Source organism: Capricornis sumatraensis, chromosome 23 (assembly GCF_032405125.1).
Source record: "Capricornis sumatraensis isolate serow.1 chromosome 23, serow.2, whole genome shotgun sequence".
NCBI classification, from domain to species: Eukaryota; Metazoa; Chordata; class Mammalia; order Artiodactyla; family Bovidae; genus Capricornis; species Capricornis sumatraensis.
In genome coordinates, this window is record NC_091091.1 from 21,104,493 (window position 1) to 21,130,342 (window position 25,850).

Genomic DNA, 25,850 nt, shown 5'->3' on the forward strand with positions numbered 1-25,850 from the left:
CCTGCCAGTTGAGCCTGTTAGAACTGCTGCTGGTGAAGGCACTGCCCCCTAACTAGCTTCATAAAAGTCTCTCTGCAAGCAAGAATCGCAGCCACTCTGATTTCTGGAATTTGTTGTTGTGTTTGGAATTTTTATTCTACAGTCCCCCTTTAGCTGAACCCTTCAAGTATACACCTTGTCTCCTCCATGATTTCCGCCTTGAGCATGGGATCCTGTGGTGCTGAAAGGCATCTTTTTATTACGACCCTCAATGAAAAACTCCCTCTTGCTTTCAAAAACCAAAGGCTGCCTGTATGGCATTACTTTGGGTGGGTGGGGGGTTGCTAAGTTTGTATGTTTTTCTAACACTTAACATTAAATAATAGTTTTGCTGAACAGTTATTGAAATTCTGATACTGTTAAGTCAGTCAGTGTTGAACAAAATACACAATGCATATTAGAGAGGGGATGCATTGTCCCTTATGCAGGGACATGGGTATATATGTTACATATACCAGTATACAACCCACCATCATGCCAGGACCATAAGAATTGCTGCAGATAAACTGGTTGTCCTACTATTGTGATCATCAGTGTTGGTCTTTGCAGCCAGCATCACTTTTTGTTAAGTTGTTGGACTCTCTTGCAAACCTCATGGTCTGTAGCCTGCCACACTCTTCTGTCCATGGGATTTCCCAGGCAAGAATCCTGGAGTGAGTTACCATTTCCTTCTCCAGGGGAGCTTCCTGACCCAGGGACTGAACCCAAGTCTCCTGCGTTGGCAGGCAGGTTCTTTACCACTGAGCCACCTGGGAAGCCCAGCATCACTTTAGGCAGTGGCTAATAATGACCCTTGCCACAATGGACAGCATTTGTCAAAGTAAGTTAGACAAAAGATATTCTGCATTAATTAAGAAAGTGAGGTATTTTAATTTCCCTTGGTATTTTAAAACCAACTGACAGGATTGTTGGCTTTTGAAAATATTAAGGGAAATTCATTTCATCTTCTGGGTATGACGACTTAATTTGAAAGCAGTGTCTGGGACATCAGTCTGTAATCATCTATTTTCCATTTATTCATACAATATTTGGTGGTATGTGTCTGGTTCTGGGAATAATGCAAACAAAATAATTCAGATAATATCCACTCACCAGGAGCTCAGAGATGGGCATTAATAAAGATATAACTAAATGCAATCAGATCTGTTTTTCCAAACTTAATCATCTTTAATAAAAGAAAAAAAATGAAGTAAAACATCTGCAACTTGAAATTATTTAATTCATTTGGTACTTTTTTTTTTTGGAGGGAACAGTAGCAGCATTAGCATATGGTTCTTTGAGTTGGATCAGACTGCCCTCTCCAGACTCAATTATTAACTAAGAACAACCTTAATTTGGGGATCAGGAGATGATAGTTTGGGAACCTGCCCAGTGACTGCCGCTCTCATTCTTTAGAGAATTCTATCTGGAAGAGGTGATACCCCACTGGCACACTAACCAGTATCAACACAGTGGATTAAATGAGATAGGGTGAAAGGAAATTTGGAGGGAATGGGAATAAGCTGGTCAGAACTTTCTAAGGTAAGTAGGCTACTAGGGCTACTAGTGGTTCCCAAACTTGTCAGCACATCAGAATCACCCAAGGAATTTGCTAATTATGGCTTTCAGAGATTATGATTTAACTGATCACTGCTAAGGCTGGGGTCAGGATTCTGAAAGATTCTAATGTGAGAGAAGCTGGGAACCACTGCTGGCAACAGCAAAAGCTGTTTCCTGGCCAGGATTTTTATTAACAAAAAAATCAAAGACAAACTGCTACTTCTGTTTTGCTAAGAACCATTTGAGGATGATACACTGTTGGTCACACTGAAACCCAGAGGATACTGGAGTTGAAAGGGAACTGTGATCATTAGTCCAGCAGCTGTACGGGGGCACACCTTAACGTCATTTATGGCTCCCAGATCTGTTTAGCCTGCATAATGTTCTAAAAAACTTGAGACCATTCACATAAAAATCTGGATGTTTGGTTTGTCTGAAAAGTTGAATCTCACAACTGGACCTGCAGAGCAGCAACAGGTTAGCACTCAGCAGAGGTTTAGCCCCTTGATGGGCACCTGCTCTCTGGGTTCACCTGTTTGCACCAGTCTGCCCTAGCAGGCATCTGATTTGGTCCAGGTGGCTCCTACCTTCTACAAAACTAAAAACTAACTTTCTACAACTTTTACCCATTGCTCCCAGCTCTTCCTTCTGCAAGAAGGGGCTTCAACTTGTCAAGGGCAGGATTCTTGCTGTCTCTGAATGTTCTCCAGCTGAATACTCCTAGTTCTTCCAAGTATTTCCGGTGTGAAACAGGTTCTGGACTCCTTGCTGTCCTGGTTCCTGCCTCTTGATACATACATGCCGTTGAGTATCCTCCTTAAAACATGCAGTACCCAGAATAAAATGCAGCACTTGCAGTGTGGTGTTCTGACTATGGCTGTGACACTTCTATTCATAGAATCTTAAACACCACTAGTTTTTACCATTGTCATCACATGGTTGGTTCATACTGAGCCTGTGTCCAACTGAAGTCCCTAAGTCTTTTTTATATGAAGATGATAAGCTAGTTTTCTCTATCCCAAACTTACATAACCTATTTAAATGAAGCTGTTACATTTATGACTGGTTTAATTTCATCTTGATGATGTCACTCTGGAACTGTTTTGTGATCATCATCTATTCTATCAGCAATGTTGGGTTGCTCCATCCTCAAATATGGTCTTTGTGATGCCTTCATCCAAATTGCTGATTTTAAAATGTTGAATAAGACAGAGCCCTGTGAAATATCAACAGAGGCCAAAATCACACCAATTCATTAGTCAGTAATTTGTTTAAATAACCAAAGAGATGTCCATGTACTACACCATCAAGGCTGTATTTTTCTTATCCCTAAGGCTCTTAGGAAACCCTTTCAGGAACTGATTTATACTATTCTCCATTCATCTCATGTAGTGACGTAACAGCCCTATCACAGGAGGAACTAGGTTAGTGCTTTCCCCCATTTTGAAAATCAAGACACTAGAAGAAAACAGCTATTTCTTGCTAAAGGCTATCTGAGTACTTTAGGATATTGCTAATCCATCCATTTGAATCTCTACCTGATCAAAGTACAGTTGAGATCATAAGAATTTCTACTCAGGCAGAATCCAGGACTCAGGAGGTCAAGGAAACAGATTATACATGTAGAACCAACAGCTTGTCAACATTTAAGAAAACTGACACAGAGCCTGTTAAGAAGAAAATGACAGACAATTCTTTCTCTACATTAAATCTGATTTTCAACAGATTTAAAAAGGAACCTTGAGCAAAACCACACTTAATGACTTGCTTGATCCAGTGATTGTCCCAAAAACAGGCAAAGAATTTAAATAACTTGACCAATTTGGAAACCACCTGGTATGCCAAAGTCCTCCTCTCAGAAAAGCTCAAATTCTTGTGCTCTCTGATGATCTCTCAAAAGCACAGTTTCAGTCCTAGGAAGCTGATCTTCTGAGAATTATTTTGGGACTCTTCGGAGTTCATTCATGAGCCAAAGGGCAACGCTGAGCAGAGCCAGGGAGCCCGACTGGTGAGTGGCAGCCAAAGGAGTTGGGACATACATCAGCAGAGTACTAATGCCCAAGCCCACCTGTCACGAAGAAAAGCAAGCAGTAAGCCAAGGGGGAAACACACGTTCAGAACTGAAATGACTGGCATGGATAACCAGACACACAAACCCTCCACACTTTCCCATCAGAACTTTACAGAATATATTTTAAAATTTCACAAGCAAATAGACTTACAACAAAAGAAATTCAAATTAGATAAAACTAAAATTCCCCCTAATTATCCTTCATCTAGCCCTGTTCTCTTCCCCAAAGGTAGCCACTATTACCAGTTTCTCACACTTGTATTTTTATATACATGCTTAAAGAAAAACGTAACAGCTTTTAAAAAATGTATCGCTCTGTCATTTTTTTTTCACATAATAATGTATGTCTTGAGATCTTATTATTTTGAACTGCTGTACAGTATTCCACAGTATGGCTATATCACAGGTGTTTAGGTGGTTTCCAATTTTCACTTATCACAGTAATTCCATCATGAATTCCCTGGGAACAGCTCTTTGTGCATTAGAGTATCTCCAGGGCAGGCAAAAATAAGCCAATGTGCTTGATCAAAGGACTAAACATTTTAACACTTCAAAAAATATTGCCAAATGTCCTCAAAAAAAGAAACTATAACTAAATTCTCACCAAGAATATACAAATGTATGTTTTCCTATACCCATGCCAATGCCTGATTTTTTTTTCATTTTTTTCCAATCTGACAGGTACAAAATGGCACACAGTGCTTTAATTTGTTCCTCTCTGATCATGAGTGAGGCTAAAGGAGTCTTTCATATTTACTGGCCATTCATCATTTCTCTTGTGAAAATTGGGTCTTAATATCCTTTACTTATTTTATTTTCTGGTTGTTCATCTTTTAGTCTACTATGAATATTTTCTCCTAGCCTGTCACCTTTCTTTTTAAATTTTGTTTTGGGGACACCTTCAGAATCAAAAGAAGTGGCTTATACCTGTGTATACGCCAAAGCTAGCAGAGTGGTGGCTGCTATCTTGGTCCTTCGAGGAAGGGGAATTCTTCGGGAGAGGAAGTAGAGTACCGTAATGGCAGTAACTGAAGTGATGCCCTGTAGGGTAGAAAAAGTCTCATCAGGTGCCAAAACAATGTCCTACCCCCTGGTTTCTGCTCACCTTCCAGCTAATTCCCCCGGATCCACTGAGTAACTACTCAACACTTTCCCCTCCCAGGCAGAGAACGACCCGATGACTCCTCAAGCTCTTCCCTGCTCCTCTTCTGCTCGCCACTTCAGTGCAGTGGAGGCGTGGCTCCGCTTAAAGTTTCTACACTTTATACATACTGACTGTCTCCCAGCAATTTTACCCACCTTCCAATGTGGGTGTCTGCCCGGTGTGGCCCTCAGGTTTTAAATTACTCTTTGCATCAATTCAGTTCAATTCAGTCACTCAGTCATGTCTGACTCTTTGCAACCCCATGAACCGCAGGACGCCAGGCCTCCCTGTCCATCACCAACTCCCGGAGTTTACCCAAACTCATGTCCATTGAGTCGGTGATGCCACCCAACCATCTCATCCTCTTACTTACCCTAATTTTATCTCTATTCTAATCCTGTATTTTTAAAACAAGGCTGATCCCAGCACATGAGAGTTACTATTTTCCTGGGCTATGAGTAGAGGAGGTGGTGGTTCTTCCAGCTAGTGTTAAAAAGATCTAAAGTCTCCTTTTCATTACCACTTTAGAAAGAGAGTATGGAGCTGGCAGTAGGATTTCCCACCTTCCATGATATCAAGGAAAATGTTTTCTATCATTTTCTATACCAATTTCACATTTTTCTCTTCATAGCCATCCAATTTCAACCAGTCTTTACTTATTCCAAAATGCTGTGTGGCAGTGGGGACTGACCCCACACAAGGTAACTTGCCCTAGCCCTAGCATTCCCTCTGGAAATGAGGCCCCTGGGCCCCTCTCTCTGGGTGCCCTACTGTCATCTCACGCTCAACCTACCTCAGTCTGCTGACATCCTCTGTCCCTAGCTCAACACTCATTTCAATAGTCCCATTCCTGCTGGTATGTTTTAAACATGTCACAGAAGAAACTCTAGGATCGCCTTTGATCTTTCTTCACTTCTGTTCCTGCAGCCTGTCTTCTTTCAGATTCGTCTTCTCAAGTCTGGGTCCTACCATGAAGCCCTGAACCTTATCACTCTCACAGCATTACTACAATAGCACTACTGCTTCTCCCAGGTCTCCTTGCCACTAACCTTTCCCTGAGCTCTGATTTATCATGCTCAGGCCACCAAGCAATCTTAACATGACTCAGAGTAGGTCCGTAATAAATATTAGCTTAAATAAGATGAGGAGTATTTATGATGCTCTTAGCTCCTTGGGGTCTTGGTGCAGCCCTGATGGCTATGTGTTTAGCAACCACTGTCTTTACACTCTCTTCTCTACTTGGCCTCATTTCTGCTAAAATGACTCTTCTTTGCATGTGCAGGATTGAGGAGAATTAACTTTAAAAAGCTGGCAGTATCCTGCACGTCAGAATTTGGCTAGAAGCATGTGGATAGTTAAGACAGAAACATCACATCAGAAAACTGGTACTAAATTTCTTCTAAAAAGAATTCTAGTACCCAATCTACCATCTCAATGTTGCTAGCAGTGCTTCAGACACCCATAGCCTGTTAGAGGTTCTTTGTGTGTAGTAGCCAGTAACCGCCAGCCAGACTTACCAGAACCCGGTGATCAAACTGCACCATGGTGGGATTCTCGAAAACATTCCTCAGGAGAGGGGAGAAGGTAAAGAGATCCTCTGGGATCCAAGATTCTCCCATCTTGGGGAAGGAGTTGTAAACAAGTCCAGCATCCAGCCCTGCCACAAAAGCCCCTGGGTTCCAAGGTAAATAGTATTTATTAAAATGAGAGAAAGAAGAGATAAAATACTAGTTCTGACATGAAAGTGAAAGTTCCCTTTGTGACCCCATGGACTGTAGCCCGCCAGGCTCCTCTGTCCATGGAATTCTGCAGGCAAGAATACTGGAATGGGTAACCATTCCCTTCTCCATGGGATCTTCCTAACCTAGGGATTGAACCCAGGTTTTGATCTGCACTGTAGGCAGATTCTTTACCCTCTGAGCCACCAGGGAAGTTCTGACATAGAAAATGTTTATTATGTCAGAGTTAGACAAAAGGAATAGTCAGAGAATAGAAAGATCTACAGCAGGGGTTCTCAAACTCTGCTGTATTCACCAAGGAACACACCATGGAAACTTAAAACTTGCATCCTCACCTACTTCCACCCGAAGATTCTGGCATGCCTCCCCTAGAGGGGTCGATGAGAAGCTCTAGAGAGAGGAATATTTGGAAAAGTTCCTTTACTGACTGTGATATGAGTTCTCCTTACTGCCTCGCCTCACTACCGCCAACTGATCTATTCTGGAACTAGTTAATTTACTCTTTCACGTCCTCAAGTTTCCACTTAAATGTCACTTTATCAAAGAGATCTCTCCAATAATCCTCTATAAGATAGCACTCCCCAACCCCATGTCTATCCCCTTATCTTGCTTTACTTTCTTCGCAGCACTCAACATCATCTGGCATGTTATGGGTTTTATTTATCTGTCTTCCCCAAGTGCTCAAAAAAAATCTTATAAACTAAACCCTGGGTAAACATACAAAGAAGGTATCCATGAATTTAATGGATAACTGATCCATTATTTATGATCACAGAAGATTTGGGTATGTTAAATCATATTCTTTATTTTTCTAAATTGCATTTATGAAGTCAAAATTCATGTTCTTCCATCAAAAAAAGGGGGAGGGAGATTTGGGTGGGATCACTGGTTTGATGGTTTTATTTAGAGCTGTGCTATCCAATCAAACTTCCTGCGATGATGGAAATGTTCTATATCTGTCATCCATCCAGTACAACAGCTGCAAGCCACTCACTGTGGTTATTGAGCACTTGAAATGTGGCTACTGTGACTGAAAAACTAAATTTTATTTGCTTTTAATTAATTTAAGCTTAAATAGTCACATGAAGCTAGTGGTTATTGTTCAGGGCAGGTCTAGAGTAAGAAAGGTAGAGCTGTGATTTAAAGAATGAGAGAGATCTGTTTTAGTCTCTTTGCCCCACCTAAAGGCCATCTTTGAGGGCAGGCTTTTGTCTGACCTATCTTGGTATAATGTAATAACAATAATGTTTATATGATAACAACAGCTAACACTTACATAGCCTTTGCTACATGTGAGGTGCTAAATACTTCACGTATATTACTTGAACTATTATCATCTTCCCCATTTTACAGATGAGGTCACTGAGGCCCAGACAGGTTACACAGCTTGTCCAAGGTCATATAGTTTATAGATGGTAAAGCCAGGATCTGAACCTAGACAGTTTGGATCCAAGTAGATGTTCAATATTTTTGTTCAGCTAGCTGAAAAGCAGGATTTGGGGAAGGAAGGAATAGAAAACAAGAGGGTGAAGATGAGAGGGCGGGTATGAGAGAGGCAGGTGTGAGGAGGAGATATAAAGATACAGGAGGAAAGCATGAGGCAAGAGATCCCACCTGAAGAGCAAAAAGAAGTTAGGCCACCTTTGATAAGAAGAGTCCTACCTGAGAGAGCCGTAAGGAACACCAGGCCTGCAGTTCCATGAGCAAATCGTCTCAACCGCAGGAGTTGACGCGTTTCAGGCAACTAAATGAGAAAATTGCCAGAGACACTGACTGCAGGAATTGGGAAAGGCAGCCAGATCTCCAAGGACAAACTCCAGAGACAATCTGAGGCCAGATCTTCTCTGACTCCTAGACTAGGTTAAGCGCTCCCAGAAGACGTTTTACTTTATCTAAATTTTATTAAATGTATACATTTACTATTTGTCTTTCCTGCTACCTTGTAAGTTTTGTGAAGACAGGAACTGCCATCTCACTTGCTTACTACAGTAATCCTAGCCCAGTAGATGGCATATAGGTATTCAATATACATCTGTTCAGGAATGGAATGATTTGCATCGTTCAGGGAAAACCATTTCACCATGGTTAAAATGATGTGGCTTAAGGTAAAGAACTGGATTTTCATGTCATGTGTAATATTTAGTGTTTAGCAAATATAATTAGAATCAAAACTGTAGAGAGAGTAGAGTAGAGATTCTTGCATTTAGTGTTTTGGGTAAATTGTTTTTACTTTACTGGAGCCAGCAGCCAGCTTGTGGTAATAATCAGGAAATCAACAAATATTTAGTAAGAACTTTATACACAGGCAAAATGAGCACACATGGAAGCATAAAGGAAAGATACAAAGGAAAGCCAGAGTGCTGCCCTCAAACGATTTACAATCTAGTATGTGAGGAGTTAGGTATCATTACTAAGATTTCATAAGACAGTGTATCAGCACTGGCCATTAGAATTTTCTGTGATGACAGAAAAGTTCTATTATCTGTGCTGCCCAATATGTGGCTATGGAGGATCTAAAAAGAGGCTAGAGCAAGTGAAAAAAAATTTTTTTAAGTTAATTTTATTTAAAGTTTAAGTAGATAACAAGTTTGTTTATACAAAGTTATTTTTACTTAATTTTAATTAGAATTTAAATAGCAACAGTGGCTAGGAGCTATTGTGCTGGACAGCACAGTTCTATATGGTTGACTATCATCTCAAATCCTTTCTGTAATTAGTGGAATATAAATAAACAAAAAGAGAAAAACAATTAATAATTTAAAAGTCATTGGTAACCTTTAAGAGTACCATTCAGTTAGGAGTACTTAGGAGACTGTCCTAAGCACTGTACACTTGATATGTGCAAGTGTAGGAGTGAATGTGTAGACGGATATGGATGGGGTGGATGGGGAAGCCAGATGACAAGGAGTGGAAAAAAAGAATGGGTTGTTAGGATGTACAGCTGTAGATGTAGATTGTTTTAGAAGTCTGGCTTTGAAAGTAAGAATAGGAACTAGTCAGATGTGAATTACCTACTATACCAATGTTTCAACCCCATCTGGCTTCCCTGTGGGACGAGTGCCAAGTCAACAACTCCTGTTCTTACTGGGATCCAGACCTCTGGCTCCAGATACCTACGAGATGATTCTACTTAAAAGTCCTATTATCAACCTAAACCTCATTCCATGAACAGCTTATTCAGGCCAACCATGACTTTGACACCTAAAATAATAAGTATTTTAAAATGTATTTCCTTTTAATCAGCATACAGAGAAAATACTTTTAGGTGAGATCACTATGGTTTACTATATTGTCAGATCTGCTGAATGGTAGGGTCCCCACGGGAAAAATAAACAACTTAACATGGCTTTTGTACGCCACTAAGGTCCACAAGCAACTCTCATTCTGGCCTTCTTCACCTCTCCACCCATCCCGCTGGGAATCAGAAGTCAAGTGGTCAACTTCCAGTCCCCTATAATGAAAAGAACATCTTTTTGGGGTGTTAGTTCTAGAAGGTCTTGTAGGCCTTCACAGAACTGCTCAGCTTCAGCTTCTTCAACATTACTGGTGGGGACATAGACTTGGATTACTGTGATAGTGAATGGTTTGCCTCGGAAATAAACAGAGATCATTCTGTCATTGCTGGTATTCGTTCCTTCTTGTTGCTGGTATTCATTCCTTCTTTTACTAAAACTCATGTTTTCTTGATAGGCAATGCTGACAAAATATTTGGCTCCTATACTAATTATCCTTTGAATAAGCCACTGCTGCCCAAAAGCGTAAGTGCAGGTTTTACTTTGCCATCCTGAAGCTATCCAGAGTCTCAGAGTTCATTGTTTCTCTAAACTTTGGTATATCCAGCTTCTAGTAAACTGATCGATGTTGCTAAGGCAATGTATGTATTTTGACATGGAACTTCCATTTAGGACCAGAATTTCCATCTCTGACCCTGTCCACATGTGTGGTAAACAATACAGACTGACTTTACCTTGTGCTGAGGAAGCAGCAAGGAGAGCGAGGTCCATAAGCTGGCACAGTAGAGCACAAGGGCTGACCCCAGATGGGCAGCAAGGCGGTACTGACTGACTCGAGGGATGTCATGGGAATCTGGTTTTTCTTCTAATCCACTTTTTACCATATACCATCCCAACAGGCCCTACAATCACAAAGAAAAAGGGTAAACAAAACAAGATTGAAGCTGCCTATACAACTTGACTCCCTGAGAAAATGAGTATCCTCTGACCCCTCCTTTCCATATGTTCCCATATCCCTAGGAATAAAGGAATTGAGACCTACCCAATTTCCACATACAGCACCATAAATACTTAACCACTGTTTAGATTAACATTTTACTGAAGCCTATAGTCAAAGCTGTGGTTTTTCCAGTAGACAGGTATGGATGTGAGAGTTGGATCATAAAGAAGCTGAGAGCCGAAGAATTGATGCTTTTGAACTGTGGTGTTGGATAAGACTCTAGAGAGTCCCCTGGACTCAAGAAGACCAAACCAGTCAATCCTAAAGGAAATCAGTCCTGAATATTCATTGGAAGGACCGATGCTGAAGCTGAAAGCTCCAATACTTTGGGCACCTGACGCGAAGAATTCATTGGTAAAGATCCTGATGCTGGGAAAGACTGAAGTCAGGAGGAGAAGGGACGATAGAAGATGAGATGGCTGGATGGCATTACCAACTCAGTGGACACGAGTTAGAACAAGTTCTGGGAGTTGGTGATGGACAGGAAAGCTTGGTGTGCTGCAGTCCATGGGGTCACAAAGAGTCAGACACAACTGAGTGAATTTAATTGAACTGAAGTAGAGCCAAATATGATGGCTACTCCATTTCTTCTAAGGAAATGTTGCCCACAGTAGTAGATATAATGGTCATCTGAGTTAAATTCACCTATTCCAGTCCATTTTAGTTCGCTGATGCCTAAAAAGTCAATGTTCACTCCTGCCATCATAGTCAACAAGAGTCCGAAATGCAGTACTTGGATGCAATCTCAAAAACGACAGAATGATCTGTTCATTTCCAAGGCAAACCATTCAATATCACAGTAATCCAAGTCTATGTTCCCACTACTGCTGTTGAAGAAGCTGAAGTTGAACGATTCTATGAAGACCTACAAGACCTTCTAGAACTAACACCCAAAAAAGATGTCTTTTTCATTATTAGGTACTAGAATGCAAAAGTAGGAAGTCAAGAAACACCTGGAATAATGGGCAAATTTGGCCTTGGAGAACAGAATGAAGCAGGGCAAAGGCTAATAGAGTTTTGCCAAGAGAACACACTGGTCATAGCAAACACCCTCTTCCAACAACACAAGAGAAGACTCTACACATGGACATCACCAGATGGTCAATACCAAAATCAGACTGATTATATTCTTTGCAGCCGAAGATGGAGAAGCTCTATACAGTCAACAAAAACAAGACCAGGAGCTGACTGTGGCTCAGATGATGAACTCCTTATTAACAAATTCAGACTTAAATTGAAGAAAGGAGGGGAAACCGCTAGACCATTCAGGTATGACCTAAATCAAATCCCTTATGATTATACTGAGGAAGTGAGAAATAGATTCAAGGAATTAGATCTGATAGAATGCCTGAAGAACTATGGACGGAGGTTTGTAACACTGTACAGGAGGCGGGGATCAAGACCATCCCCAAGAAAAAGAAATGCAAAACGGCAAAATGGTTGTCTGAGGAGGCCTTACAAATAGCTGTGAAAAGAAGAGAAATGAAAGGCAAAGGAGAAAAGGAAAGATATAAGCATCTGAATGCAGAGTTCCAAAGAATAGCAAGAAGAGATAAGAAAGCCTTCCTCAGCAATCAATGCAAAGAAATAGAGGAAAACAACAGAATGGGAAAGACTAGAGATTTCTTCAAGAAAATTAGAGATACCAAGGGAACATTTCATGCAAAGATGGGCACAATAAAGGACAGAAATGGTATGGACCTAACAGAAGCGGAAGATATTAAGAAGAGGTACAAGAATACAGAGAAGAGCTATATAAGAAAGATCTTCACAACCCAGATAATCACGATGGTATGATCACTCACCTAGAGCCAGACATTCTGGAATGCGAAGTCAAGTGGGCCTTAGGAAGCATCACTATGAAGAAAGCTAGTGGAGGTGATGGAATTCCAGTTGAGCTGTTTCAAATCCTGGAAGATGATGCTGTGAAAGTGCTGCACTCAATATGCCAGCAAATTTGGAAAACTCAGCAGTGGCCACAGGACTGGAAGAGGTCAGTTTTCATTCCAATCCCAAAGAAAGGCAATGCCAAAGAATGCTCAAACTACCACACAACTGCACCCATCTCACACACTAGTAAAGTAATGCTCAAAATTCTCCAAGCCTGGCTGCAACAGTACATGAACCATGAACTTCCAGATGTTTAAGCTGGATTTAGAAAAGGTAGAGGAACCAGAGATCAAATTGCCAAAATCCGCTAGATCACTGAAAGAGCAAGAGATCTCCAGAAAAACATCTATTTCTGCTTTATTGACTATGCCAAAGCCTTTGACTGTGTGGATCACAAGTTCTGAAAGAGATGGGAATACCAGACCACCTGACCTGCCTCTTGAGAAATCTGTATGCAGGTCAGGAAGCAACAATTAGAACTGGACATGGAACAACAGACTGATTCCAAATTGGGAAAGGAGTACGCCAAGGCTGTATACTGTCACCCTGCTTATTTAACTTATATGCAGAGTACATCATAAGAAATGCTGGGCTGGATGAAGCACAAGCTGGAATCAAGATTGCTGGGAGAAATATCAATAACCTCAGATAGCAGATGGCACCACCGTTATGGCAGAAAGCAAAGAACTAAGGAGCCTCTTCGTGCAAGTGAAAGAGGAGAGTGAAAAAGTTGGCTTAAACCTCAAAATTCAGAAAACTAAGATCATGGCATCCAGTCCCATCACTTCATGGCAAATAGATGGGGAAACAGTGGAAACAGTGACAGACTTTACTTTTTTAGGCTCCAAAATCACTGCAGATGGTGACTATAGCCATGAAATTAAAAAACGTTTGCTCTTTGGAAGAGAAGTTATGACCAATCTAGACAGCATATTAAAAAGCAGAGACATTACTTTGCCAACAAAGGTCCGTCTAGTCAAATCTATGATTTTTCCAGTAGTCATGTATGGATGTGAGAGTCAGACTATCAATAAAGCTGAGTGCCGAAGAATTGATGCTTTGAACTGTGGTGCTGGAGCAGACTCTTGAGAGTCCCTTGGACTGCAAGGAGATCCAACTGGTCCATCCTAAAGGAACTCAGTCCTGAATATTCATTGGCAGGACTAATTCCTGAAGCTGAAACTCCAGTACTTTGGCTACCTGATGGGAAGAACTGACTCATGTGAAAAGACCCTGATGCTGGGAAAGATTGAAGGCAGGAGGAGAAGGGGACGACAGAGGATGAGATGGTTGGATGGCATCACTGACTCGATGGACATGAGTCTGAGTAAACTCCCAGAGTTGGTGATGGACAGGGAGGCCTGACGAGCTGCATGCAGTCCATGGGGTCGCAAAGAGTTGGACACAACTGAGTAACTGAACTGATCTGAAGAGCCAAATACAGAAAAGTACACAAACGTGTATTTTGGACAAAACCTTTTAGAGAAATTCTTGCCATAATTTAACATTGCATAAATAGTGAAATATGAAAGTAAAAAGACAGGTGATTTGACAAAAACTAGACTGTGAAAGCTTCAGAGAAGCTTGACAAAGATAACTGCTTAAAAACAATTATTCTCATGTTAGGTGGGAACAGACAATTATCAAAGTTTGTGGGAGGGCAAGTCATAAAAATCTGTAAAGTTTTTCAGGCAAATTGGTTTGCCAGTGTCTAAATTTCTACTCCTTTTTTAAAAAATTTATAATGAAAGTACATGCTTAAGTGCAAAAGTTTAAGGTACGTATTATTATTCCACGATTCTCTGTTTAACTGACTTTTCATTTAACAAAACTGTCAGTTCTAGTCATATCATATAAGGTACAGCCCTTTCACGCCAACCCTCACCAGCTAACAGAATCATGTTAATATAAATATATGCTCCTCAAGGTCTCTGGCTATTTCTTTCCCCCTTCACTATTACCCTAGATGTTCTCATTATCTTGATTTTATCTGCAGAGCGTGCTGGAAGATGAGGGCATTCACAGTGTGATCTGCCAGCCCCCACTTTCTTCCTCCCAAAACCCTATCTGCCATCTTCAAATTTTTGCCTCCCTGAAAGTCTGACTTAAGTGTTTGTTTTTTAATTTTAAAACAAACTTTTGTTTTACCAACTATCCCTAGTTTCTATTAGATTTTTATTATGTCAAACTCTCTATTATCTGTTTCTATCCCTTCTATTTTGTCTCTTCCATCTCCCTCCTTTATTTCTAATCATGAGTTGGTGGTATTCTTACCACTTTGATTTAAATCAACCAATTAGCTTCCTCCTGACCAAATCTTGATATTTCTTCAATGCTCTGAGACGCTTCGTTAGAGCCTGTATATCTTGCCCCACATACTCCCATGTGTCCTCTCTAACATCCCTTTACTTGGCTCTCAGGCTTCCCTAACCCCAGAACTGCAGAAGTCATTCTTTTCCTTAAGAGAAGTTCAACTTACACAACTTTAATCACCTTTTGCACTTGAACATCTCTCAGTTACCTCTGTATTCAAAGATCCTTCATCCCACAAAATGGTTCTCTCTGGAAATTTCCCTATTTGTTTCTACAGCCATTCTAGCATAGGGATCCCACTTCCCTATAGAGCAGGCAAGTTAGAAAAAGGGAGGAGACCAAGGACTCAGAAAGAGCGCCATGATGGGAAAGAAACTCTAATTCTTGTGACACAAAAACATATTTACTGAGCGCTTACTGATTCCAGACACTAAGTACTTTACATGCACGATCTTTTAAAATATTCATACAACCTAAGCATTAGGGTCTATTATTTTCCCCATTTACGGGTAAGACAAGCACAACCTACAGAGGTCAGACAACAAGCCCTATTAGGTGACAGAGCTGGGCCTTGAAGCCAGGCCTATGACACTAAAATCCATGTTCTTACCTTCTTTGTTATATTGTTTCAAAGATTACTTTACTAAAAACATGTCCACTAGGAAGCTCCTGAGAACATTTCTGCTTTCCCAAACTTGAGTAAATCTCACCTGGAAGCAAACTAAACCACAGAGGGCAAGAACACGTCCTTTCAGGCCACGGGTGAGCCAGCCCTTTTTCCAAAAGTAGGCAGCAGGCAGGATGTATGCGAGGCCTACAAGGCGACCCCACATTCGGTGTGAGTACTCCATGTACCAGATGAACTTGAATTCCGCCAGCGTCATATCATGATTCAAGCTGGGTGAAAAGGGAAGTCAAAAACAGAAAGATCCATCTGATTTTTATTTTCTGATAGAATGCAGGAACATTCTTGGTTTTGAAACTTGACCAGTCTGCCATCTTTCTCATCAGCCACCTCAGAATCACTTTGGAAATGGAGGTTTAGAGTAGGAAGCTTGCTAAACATACCTAAATCACATATCAAAGAAGAATAGAACCTACTGTTCTGAAATGTTTTAAATAAGAAAAAGATTGAGTGGATCTACTGGGATGTCTACCCAATTTTCTATAATACTTACATTTTAAATTCTGGAAATTGCTGATATTTTTGGAATTCTGCTTCCCATTCCTCTTTGCTTGTGGGTGGCTTCATCTCCTTTATTAAATGCCAATCTACCATTGAGAGGCCAGACTCTGTCAACCTTAAGATAGGGAAGAAATTTGAGTGTATGTGTTAAATTTCAGTGTGTATATGGGTGTGCACCACACTCGATTACTCATAAATGATTTACAGTAGCCAGCAGATCTGAACTTGACTCCTATAAAAGTAAACGTATCATTTCATTGTTTCCTCTTTTGACAACTTGCTCTCTTCTTACTGCTTAGAATTTTGTCAGAAAGAGCTGCTATCAGGTACAAATTTCTTTACTCCTTGTTCTATTTCATTAAACTCTCCTAATTTCTTTCACTAGCATTCCCTGACAGATAAAATCAACCCTTAGACCAAAGAAATGTGCACTAAGTACATAGCCAATATTATTTACACAAGGGGAAGAGACTGCTACAGATATAAATCAGTTGAGGTTACTGAGTGAATTTAAAGACAATAAAAATCAAAACTTACTGGTTATCCTACATAACACATAAGGTAAGGGCACAGGGAATGCAGAGAGAATTTGAGGAAGACATACTTTGATAACACTAGAAAGTATTTTCACCAAACGGGGTCAGGGTTCCAAAAGTAAAAAAGCCAACTTCAGGTCTGAGGCAGGATGTGTACAAGACAAACCTGGAACATCTTACCCAGAAAGCAAGGGATCAAAGTTTACCAGGTTCCTGTCAGAAAGACTGGAGTTAATCTGAAGAGGTTCCCACTGACTAAAGACAGGACAACTGGAGCAAACCATCACCACTGCAATGGACTGAAACAAATCAAATATATTTAAACCTATCAGCTCATTAATACTTAAACACTCACTTTATTGGTCACTTTTGGAAAATGCTTGGAACCAACTTATTACTTTGAAGGCTGATAAATAAAGGGAAAGGAATTAAGTGTTTATCCTGCCTTTCCTAACATGTTGTACCTCAGCATAACCAAATCATTGACGAGAGAAAGTTTTTCTTTATAGTTGAGCTAATAAAATACCTATTACAATTTTGCAAATCTAATGAAGTAATAGATTTAGGCAATGATCATCAGGGGCTGTTGACATCTTTAACAGACACCAGATATTTATGAATGATCCAGTCACCTATGAAGTATTTTGCTCCCTGTCCCCAACCTGAACCTGATCAAGCAACAAGTTTGTCTACAGGAAATACAGGGGACAATGCTGTTGTTGTTGTTCAGTTGCTCAGTCATGTCTGACTCTTTGCAATCCCATGGACTACAGCATGCCAGGCTTCCCTGTCCTTCACTACCTCCCAGAGTTAGCTCAAACTCATGTCCATTCAGTCGATGATACCATCCATCTCATCCTCTGTCATCCCCTTCTCCTCCTGTCTTCAATCTTTCCCAGCATCAGGGTCTTTTCCAGTGAGTCAGCTCTTTGCATCAGGTGGCCAGAGTATTACAGTTTCAGCTTCAGCATCAGTCCTTCCAATGAATATTCAGGGTTGATTTCCTTTAGGTTTGACTGGTTTGATTTCCTTGTTGTCCAAGGGACTCTTCAAGAGTCTTCTTCAGCACCACAGTTCAAAAGCATCAATGCTTCGGTGCTCAGCCTTCATTATGGCCCAACTCTCATATCCATATATGACTACTGGAAAAACCATAGCTTTGACTATATGGGACTTTGTCGGCAAAGTGATGTCTCTGCTTTTTAATAGGCTGTCTAGGTTTGTCATAGCTTTTGGAACATGTTAAATACCATAAATGCTATTAGCAAAATCCAGACCGTGAGAAACTACAAAGTACAAATGACTTGGGTTTTTTCAACAATAGCAAAAAACTGCAAAGGGTGTAGGGGAGGTGGAGGGAGTAGAATCCAAATCTATAACATCTCTCTATAGATTTAAAGAGACCTGGTCGCTAAGAGTCGGACATGATTGAGCGACTTCACTTTCACTTTTCACTTTCATGCATTGGAGAAGGAAAGGGCAACCCACTCCAATGTTCTTGCCTGGAGAATCCCAGGGACGGGGGAGCCTGGTGGGCTGCCATCGATGGGGTTGCACAGAGTTGGACACGACTGAAGCGACTTAGCAGCAGTAGCAGAAGTAAGAAGCATGCATGGGCTTCCCAGGTGGCGCTAGTGATAAAGAATCTGCCTGCCAATATATGAGATGTAAGAGACACAGGTTCAATCCCTGGGTCAGGAAGATCCCCTGGAGGAGGGCATAGCAATCCACTGCAATATTCTTGCCTGGAGAATCCCATGGACAGAGGAGCCTGGTAGGCTACAGTCCAAGGGTCGCAAAGCATTGGACATGACTGAAGCAACCAAGCATGAAGCATGCACAAGAACCAACAGTGAGATGTGGAAATTATTTGTATGTAATTCAAACAAACTGTACAGAAATTTTTGTGACAAATCTGAACTCTGATTGTAGGGGGAAATATACACAAACAATGCACAGCTAACAGTTAAGACCTGAACCAGTCTTTATGAAGGGCTTCTACAGCATGCATGCATTAATAAAATCCTAAACTGTTCTATGGTGGGGCAAGCCATCAGACATGTTCCTTCTATAGGCCTCAATTTCTGCATACTAAAATGTGGAAGCTAGATTAGATGATTTCTAAGGTCCCTTCCCCCTCCACCATTCTGCATGTCTACTGATGATCCAAACAGCTGACTATGAACAAATTACTCACCTCGTTACTCCACCAAGAATAACTGCTCCAGCCACTGTCCCGCTGCAGACCAGGAGCCATCGGCCCACCACCCGCTCAGCAGCCTTTGAAGGGAGGGACACTGTACCCCTTCCAGGTTGCAAAGCTACATCGGAGATAGTGCTGTATTGCCCTGGCCTCAAGGGGCGCCTGATCCCACAACTGCAACCACACTAAGGATCAAGACAGACAAATTACACCTGGAGAAAGAGGAAAAGGCTTCACTCCACTGCTACTCACACAGTCTCATTGTGTCTGGTATGAAGTACCCTGGTCATATTTCCACTGCTACTGTCCAGGTAAAACATCATCTCTTATCTGGGCTGCATCTACCCCCAACTGGTTTGCCTGCCTCCAATCCATCCCCACACTACATGAACCTTCTGTCTCTCATATTTCTCCCAGACTTAACTCTACACCTAAATATGGATTAAATAAGGATTATTTCCTTTCTTTTATATGATTTTTCTCTGAGGTTCTACTTGTCCCCTGACTGACCTATCACAGATCTCAGCTGGGATGTCACCTCCTCTAGGAAGTATTCCCAGACCCCCCTACATATGTGCTGGGTCACTCTCCCAGCACACTATACCTGTCCATCACACAGCAATGTATCAGTTAGTACACAGAGGTTGTCTCTATCTCCCACTAAGCTATGAGCTATAGGACAGCAGTGTCTGGTCAGTCTGGCTTCTACAAACTTCGTTTCATACACAGTTCCTTTACACAACAAGACCTTAATAAAGATTTGACAAATGAGTTACAAACAAATGAACTGTGACTTCCTCTAGGGCAGGAGACTTGATATTTTATCTTGCTTCCCTGACCCAGGGATCAAATCCGAGTCTCCTGAGTCTTCTGCATTGGCAGGTGTATTCTTTACCACTGAGCCACCTGCGAAGCCCAGTTAACTAACTAACTTGAGACAAATTAAGCCTCAAGTTACTTCTCTGTAGAATGGAGTTACAATCCCTAACCTGACTACCCAGTAGCTTTGAGCAGAAATCAAACATATGGGTAAAAATCACTGAGCTTTTACTATGTGCTAAACCTCTGTGTATATTAACACAACACTTATGAAGTGCTATTATTCCCATATTGCAGACGAGTAAATTGAGGCACAGAAAGGTTACTCAACTTGGCTAAGAGCACACAGCTAGTAAGTGGTGGGTCCGGATCCGGACTCAGGAGCCCTAGACACAGTGAAATGCCGTGTGAACTTCAAGGAGCTAGAGAAACGTGATATGTGAGGATATCTCCTGGCCCTTTCACCCCATGCTCGCCTGCGCGACTCGGTGCTCTGCCCTACCTGTGTTCCAGGCGCCACCCTAGGAACCAGAAGCCGGAGACAAGGGCTCCCCAGCAAGGCCGTCAAGGGCGTAAAGAGTAATCGCTGCATACTATAAACAGTGCCCAACGGCCACCTTCAAGCTCCTGCGCTCTCTGGTCTCTTTCCTCCGCCACCAACGGAAGAAGCACTTCCGGATCACACAAACGAGCTCCTCCTCTTCGGAAGGTCGGAGCGAGCAGTGACTGCGCCTGCGCCAGTTTCTGGGCTTTCGCGGGGGCTGCTGGGGCGGGGACGTCGGGGACGCGCAGGGATGCGCGCAGCTGGGAGGACGCGCCTGTCTGGTCGCGCGCGTTGGAACCCGGACTCTTTGAGTGGAAACCGAAGAAGCACGAGGGACGAACGCGTGGAGCATGAAGAGGCAGGGGGCCTCCTCCGAGCGGAAGCGGGCGCGGATACCATCCGGGAAGGCGGGTGCGGAAGGTGGCGGGGTGTGGCGGTGGCCGACTTTGCCGCGGGGTGCGGGCCGGGCCGGGTCGGGCGGGGGTTCTGGCCCGTGGATTAATCGCGATTTCCCTGGAAGTACTTTCTTCTGCTCCTCACAAACACCCCACTGTGAGGCGTAATCTGTTATTCGGCTTTAAACATGTGAAATCTGAGGGGCTGATGGCGAGAGTGGCCCGGCTCTGGAGCCAGATAGGTGTGTAGGTTCGAAACCCGGCGCCCCCACCTCTCGTCGTGCGACCGTGTTCAAGTTGGTTAACTTCTTTCAGCTTCGCGTTTCCCATTGCCACACGAGAATACTGGTACCCTCTCACGGCAGCGCTGGATCAGTGTCTGACCTGGAGGGACCGCTTAATAACCTATAGCTGCTGCGGCGGGGATAGGGGTTGTCCCTAAAGCCACACCGCTCCGAAGTGGCTAAGCTTGGCTGCCCCAAGCTGCAACAGGATCGGCTGGCATGGCAGGTGCTAGGGAATTTGCCAGGTCCCTCCTCCGGAAACTTGGTTCCTCCAAACTAGCGGTTCTGAAACTTTGATCGCAGGACGCCTTGACTCTCCTAAAATTATTGAGAACCTCAAAGACCTTTTATTTATATAGGTTAAATTTATTGATATTGGACATGTTAGAAATTAAAACAGGACTTTTAAAAAGAAAGGGCTTCCCTTGTGGTTCAGCAGGTAAAGAATCCTCCTGCAATGCGAGAGACCTGGGTTCGACACCTGGGTTGGGAAGATCCCCTGGCAAAGGGAACGGCTACCCACTCCCGTATTCTGGCCTGGATAAGTCCATGGGGGTCGCAAAGCGTCAGATAACGACTGAACGACTTTCTTTCTTTCACAAACAAAAGCCCATTACATGTTGACACTTTATGAAAAAAAAAATCACTATTTTCCTAAGCAAACAAAAAATAGAATAGTACCAAATGTTTTATATTTTTGCAGATAACTCTTTAATGTCTGGCGTAATGGAATTCTCATTAGGAATGGAGTGCTTTTGCATTCAGTGTGACAGGTAGCCTCTCGAAAACTCCACTCTGCCTGTGAAAGAATGAGAGTGAAAAAGGCAACTAAAATCTTGGTATTGTTACGAAAATAATTTTCACTGTACAGACTCTGAAAGTGTCTTAGAGGCCCTTAGTCCAGACTTAACTGGACAGCTACACTGAGAACTGCTGCTCCAAACAAATCTCTTTGATCCCTTCAAATAACTTCCTATTTTAGGACAACTGCCTTACTCTTTTCTTTTTGTCATAGCCTTTTATGTGCATCCTTACTCTCTTCTGGCCAAGATCTTTTTTTTTTTTTGGCCACAGCCTGCAGCTTATGGAATTTTAGTCTCCTAACCAGGGATCCAACTTGAGGCCCTGGCGTTGAAAGCCCAGAGTCTCAACCACTGGTACATGCTCAGTCACTCAATCGTGTCTGACCCTATCCACTCCATGGGCTGTGCCCCACCAGGCTCCTCTGTCCATGGGCTTTCCTGGCAAGAATACTGGTGTGGGTTGCCATTTCCTATTGTGGGGATCTTCCCTACCCAGGGATTGAACCCACATCTTCTGCATTGGCAGGCGGATTTTTTACCACTGAGCCTCCTGGGAAGCCCCTTAACTACTGGACTGCTGGGGAATTCCCGCCAAGATCTTGTCTTGTGTGAGGGAAATGGTACCCCTACAGCACTGTTCAGTTAGATTGATCTAACAGCTGATGTGGGTGAACTGTCAGGAAACCCATGGAATTAATGCAGTGCTCTTGGCTAAGAGCATAGCCAACATTTGGCCCTTTCAGAGTTTGAGGCTGATAGTCTCTTAAATAAATGAGACATTTGCAGTTTGGTGTTAGGGAATGATAGATTTTTGTTTTTCAAATTGAAAGTTGATTTTAAAAAACTATAAAAGCAGCATTAGGTAAAAAAAAAAAACAACCAAGCAGTAAAGAAAAGTAAAAAGAAGAAAGTAAAAGTAATTTTAAATACTACCACCTAGAAGTAACAATTACCAGCATATGCTGAACATTCCTCTAGATATTATTGCATGAAGTATGCATTCATTATTCTTAATTTTTTTAAGAAAAGTATGTGCTTACAGAAAACATTCAAAACTTTTCATCACACTCTTTAGTGTAAATACATGAATGTTTATGAATTTATAATCATTCAGTTCAATTCACTGGCTTAGTTGTGTCTGACTCTGCAACCACATGGACTGCAGCACGCTAGACTTCCGTGTCTAGCACCGACTCCCTGAGCTTGCTCAAACTCATATCCATTGAGTCAGTGATGCCATCCAACCATCTCATCCTCTGTCATCCCCTTCTCCTGCCTTCAGTCTTTCACCATCAGGGTCTTTTCAAATGAGTCAGTTCTTTGCATCAGGTGGTCAAAGTACTGGAGCTTCAGCTTCAGCATCAGTCCTTCCAATGAATATTCAGTACTGCTTTCCTTTAGGATTGACTGGTTGGATCTCCTTGCAGTCCAAGGGACTCTCAGGAGTCTTCTCCAACACCACAGTTCAAAAGCATCAATTTTTGGCACTTAGCTTTCTTTATGGTCCAACTCTCACATCCATGTAATCATTCAGCCTTTAGTAAATTTTTGTGTGTCTATTCTGTACTATGAGCTATGTACTATAAGCACACTAGAGAGTGTGCTTACTGTAATAAAGATTTCTCTCATAAAGACCTTACTTAGGAACTTGGTTCAAGTAAGAATGACCAGGCACCTATCTACATAAATAATGATAAGAGAAAACAACGTTTTAAAGAGGAACGTTTGGATTATAAAGAGTTATCTGAACTCAAAAAAGGGAGACACAGTTTTCTACCTGGGGAGAGAGAAGTATCATGGAAATATGATATGACTTGAACCTTGGAAGATTTTAGTGTTCAAAGATAGAGCTGGAAGCACTGTGGATTGAAGAGCTAACTAGGAGCAGGAATGGGGATCAGGGAGAACTGGAGACATGTAGAGGAAATAATGTATAGTTAATTAATGACAACTAATACTTCCTGTACAGTTAGTAGGTACTATTTACTTTACATGAATTATCTCATCCTCTTTACTCTGATGTAAGTATTAAAACCTACTTTGGGGCTTCCCTGTTAGCTCAGTTGGTAAAGAATCCACCCGCAAGGCAGGAGACCGCAGTTCGATTCTTGGGTCAGGAAGATCCGCTGGAGAAGGTATAGGCTACCCACGCCAGTATTCTTGGGCTTCCCTTGTGGCTCAGCTGGTAAAGAATCTGCCTGCAGGGCAGGAGACCTGGGTTCAATCCCTGGGTTGAGAAGATCCCCTGAAGAAGGGAAAGGCTACCTACTCCAGTATTCTGGCCTGGAGAATTCCATGGACTGTATAGTCCATGGGGCCACAAAGAGTCGGACATGACTGAGCAACTTTCAACCAAAAAAACTCAGTTTTGGGGAAAACTTAGGCTAAGTAACTGGTCTAGAATCACATATTAACAAATTTGTTAATATCCCTGCTCTTAAGCATATATACCTTATAAAGAAATTTAAATGGATTCTGCAGGCATTGATATATTTCATTGCATGTATGGACCCTAGTGTACTTAACCTAGTTACCTATTACTAGACATTTGGATTTTGGCAGCAAAATGTAAAATATTTGTGTTTGGCTTGGTCTGGATGGAAAGTACCCTCATGCAGTTTCATCGTTCTCCATGTATTTTAGGAGCAGCAAATGGGTTTCTCATGGAAGTGTGTGTTGATTCAGTGGAATCAGCTGTAAATGCAGAAAGAGGAGGTAAGAGAAATTACGGAATGAATGGCAGTTGGCAGTCCATTAAGAGTTTGAAAATGAGTCCTGTGAACTGAACTTGAGAACCTTTGTGATCTCTAAAAACAACCAACCAACTAGAAAACCTACTGATCTTCTAGTCTTACTTCCCCAGTAGTTTACATTTTGACCTAAGTGTCCATGATAGTGATTACAAACCTACTTTTTAAAAAAATTGAATTTAGCAAAGATACAATTTTTTCCAAGCCATTAATTTTAGATTTGATGTTTTCTTCATTGTCAAGACTTATCATTACCTCTTTTTTTTTTTTTGAATGTTATATATTTTACCTCAAGGATTCTTTTGCACCCTAACTTGCTTTAATAAGAAGCATAGAAATTCCCATCATCTCAGCATCAGAAAAATTTTTAGACTTCATTATGCAAAATTTCAGACATACAAAAATAGAATATTATAATGAATCACCACTTACCCATCAGCTTTAATTATTTTCGGTACATGGCTAGTCTTTCAGTTGTATCAGAGGTGAGCAGACTTTTTCGTAAAGAGCAAGACAGTATATATTTCGACCTTGCTGGCTACATTGGTCATTGGTCTCTGTCATATATACTTTTTTCTGGTCATGCTACAGGGAGAGTCTTCATTTTCCTCGCAAGGGACTGAACCTGTGCCCTCAGCAGTAAAAGAGTGGGAGTCCTGACCAAAGGACCACCAGAGAATTCCCACTTCTTAGTTTTTTTAAATAATCCTTTGAAAGGGTAAAAACCATTCTTAATTTGTCAGTTAAAAAGAATGAAGTACTGGTCAGTCTGCAACACAGATAAATCTTGAAACACTATTCTAAATGGAAAAAAGTCAAAAAATACCACATATTATATGATTCAACTTATATGAAATGTCCAGAATAGGCTAATTTTTTATAGACTGAAAGATTTGTGGTTGCCAAGGATTGAGGAGCCCTGGGGAGAAGAGAAAATGACTGCTTAAAGGGTATGAGGTTTCTTTTGGGGGTGATGAAAATGTTCTAAAATTGCATAATGGTGATAGTTGCCAAATATTGTGAGCATGATAAAAACCATTGAATTATACACTTTAAATGGGCAAACTGTATGATATGTGTGTTTTTCTTAAATACATAAAATATTTTAAACTTGTATGCTTTAACAAAAACAAGCTTGTAAGCCTTTGGCCTCCAGACCATCTGATCTATATTCCTACCTTTCTTACCCCATCCCTAAATTATTTTGAAGCAAATCCCAGACATTATGTCATTTCATAATCAAGTATTTCAGTATCCCTAAAAGATAAAGTATCCCTGAAAACCACAATCACAGAAAACTAACCAGTCTGATCACATGGACCACAGCCTTGTCTAACTCAGTGAAACTATGACCCATGCCAT

The 25,850-nt window shown here is 41.5% G+C and overlaps 2 protein-coding genes across 7 annotated transcripts in view; one reads left to right on the plus strand and one right to left on the minus strand.

Moving 5' to 3' along the window:
- Window positions 1-968: 968 nt before the first annotated feature.
- Window positions 969-20,350, minus strand: COX15 (cytochrome c oxidase assembly homolog COX15). Of its 4 annotated transcripts, none has more exons than XM_068961868.1 (9): window positions 20,215-20,350; window positions 18,888-19,078; window positions 16,147-16,269; window positions 15,679-15,865; window positions 10,500-10,667; window positions 8,222-8,276; window positions 6,311-6,465; window positions 4,577-4,690; window positions 969-3,646 (listed from the first exon to the last, which is right to left on the minus strand). In XM_068961868.1, the coding sequence occupies exons 1-9, from the start codon at window positions 20,302-20,304 to the stop codon at window positions 3,515-3,517; spliced, it is 1,215 nt and encodes a 404-aa protein (XP_068817969.1). In that variant the 5' UTR covers window positions 20,305-20,350; the 3' UTR covers window positions 969-3,514. The 4 variants fall into 4 exon arrangements, with proteins under 4 accessions (XP_068817969.1, XP_068817967.1, XP_068817968.1 ...); XM_068961866.1 differs by having other exon boundaries at window positions 8,195-8,276; XM_068961867.1 differs by having other exon boundaries at window positions 4,577-4,708; window positions 8,195-8,276.
- Window positions 20,351-20,488: 138 nt separating this feature from the next.
- Window positions 20,489-25,850, plus strand: part of CUTC (cutC copper transporter) — a 32,916-nt gene continuing 27,554 nt past the window's right edge. For 2 of the 3 annotated variants that reach the window (XM_068961551.1, XM_068961553.1), the window contains exons 1-2: window positions 20,489-20,667; window positions 24,382-24,453. In XM_068961551.1, coding sequence (XP_068817652.1) covers window positions 20,607-20,667; window positions 24,382-24,453 — 133 coding nt within the window. In that variant the 5' untranslated portion in view covers window positions 20,489-20,606. The remainder of the gene's footprint in view (window positions 20,668-24,381; window positions 24,454-25,850) is intronic. The other variant, XM_068961552.1, reaches the window with a different exon arrangement.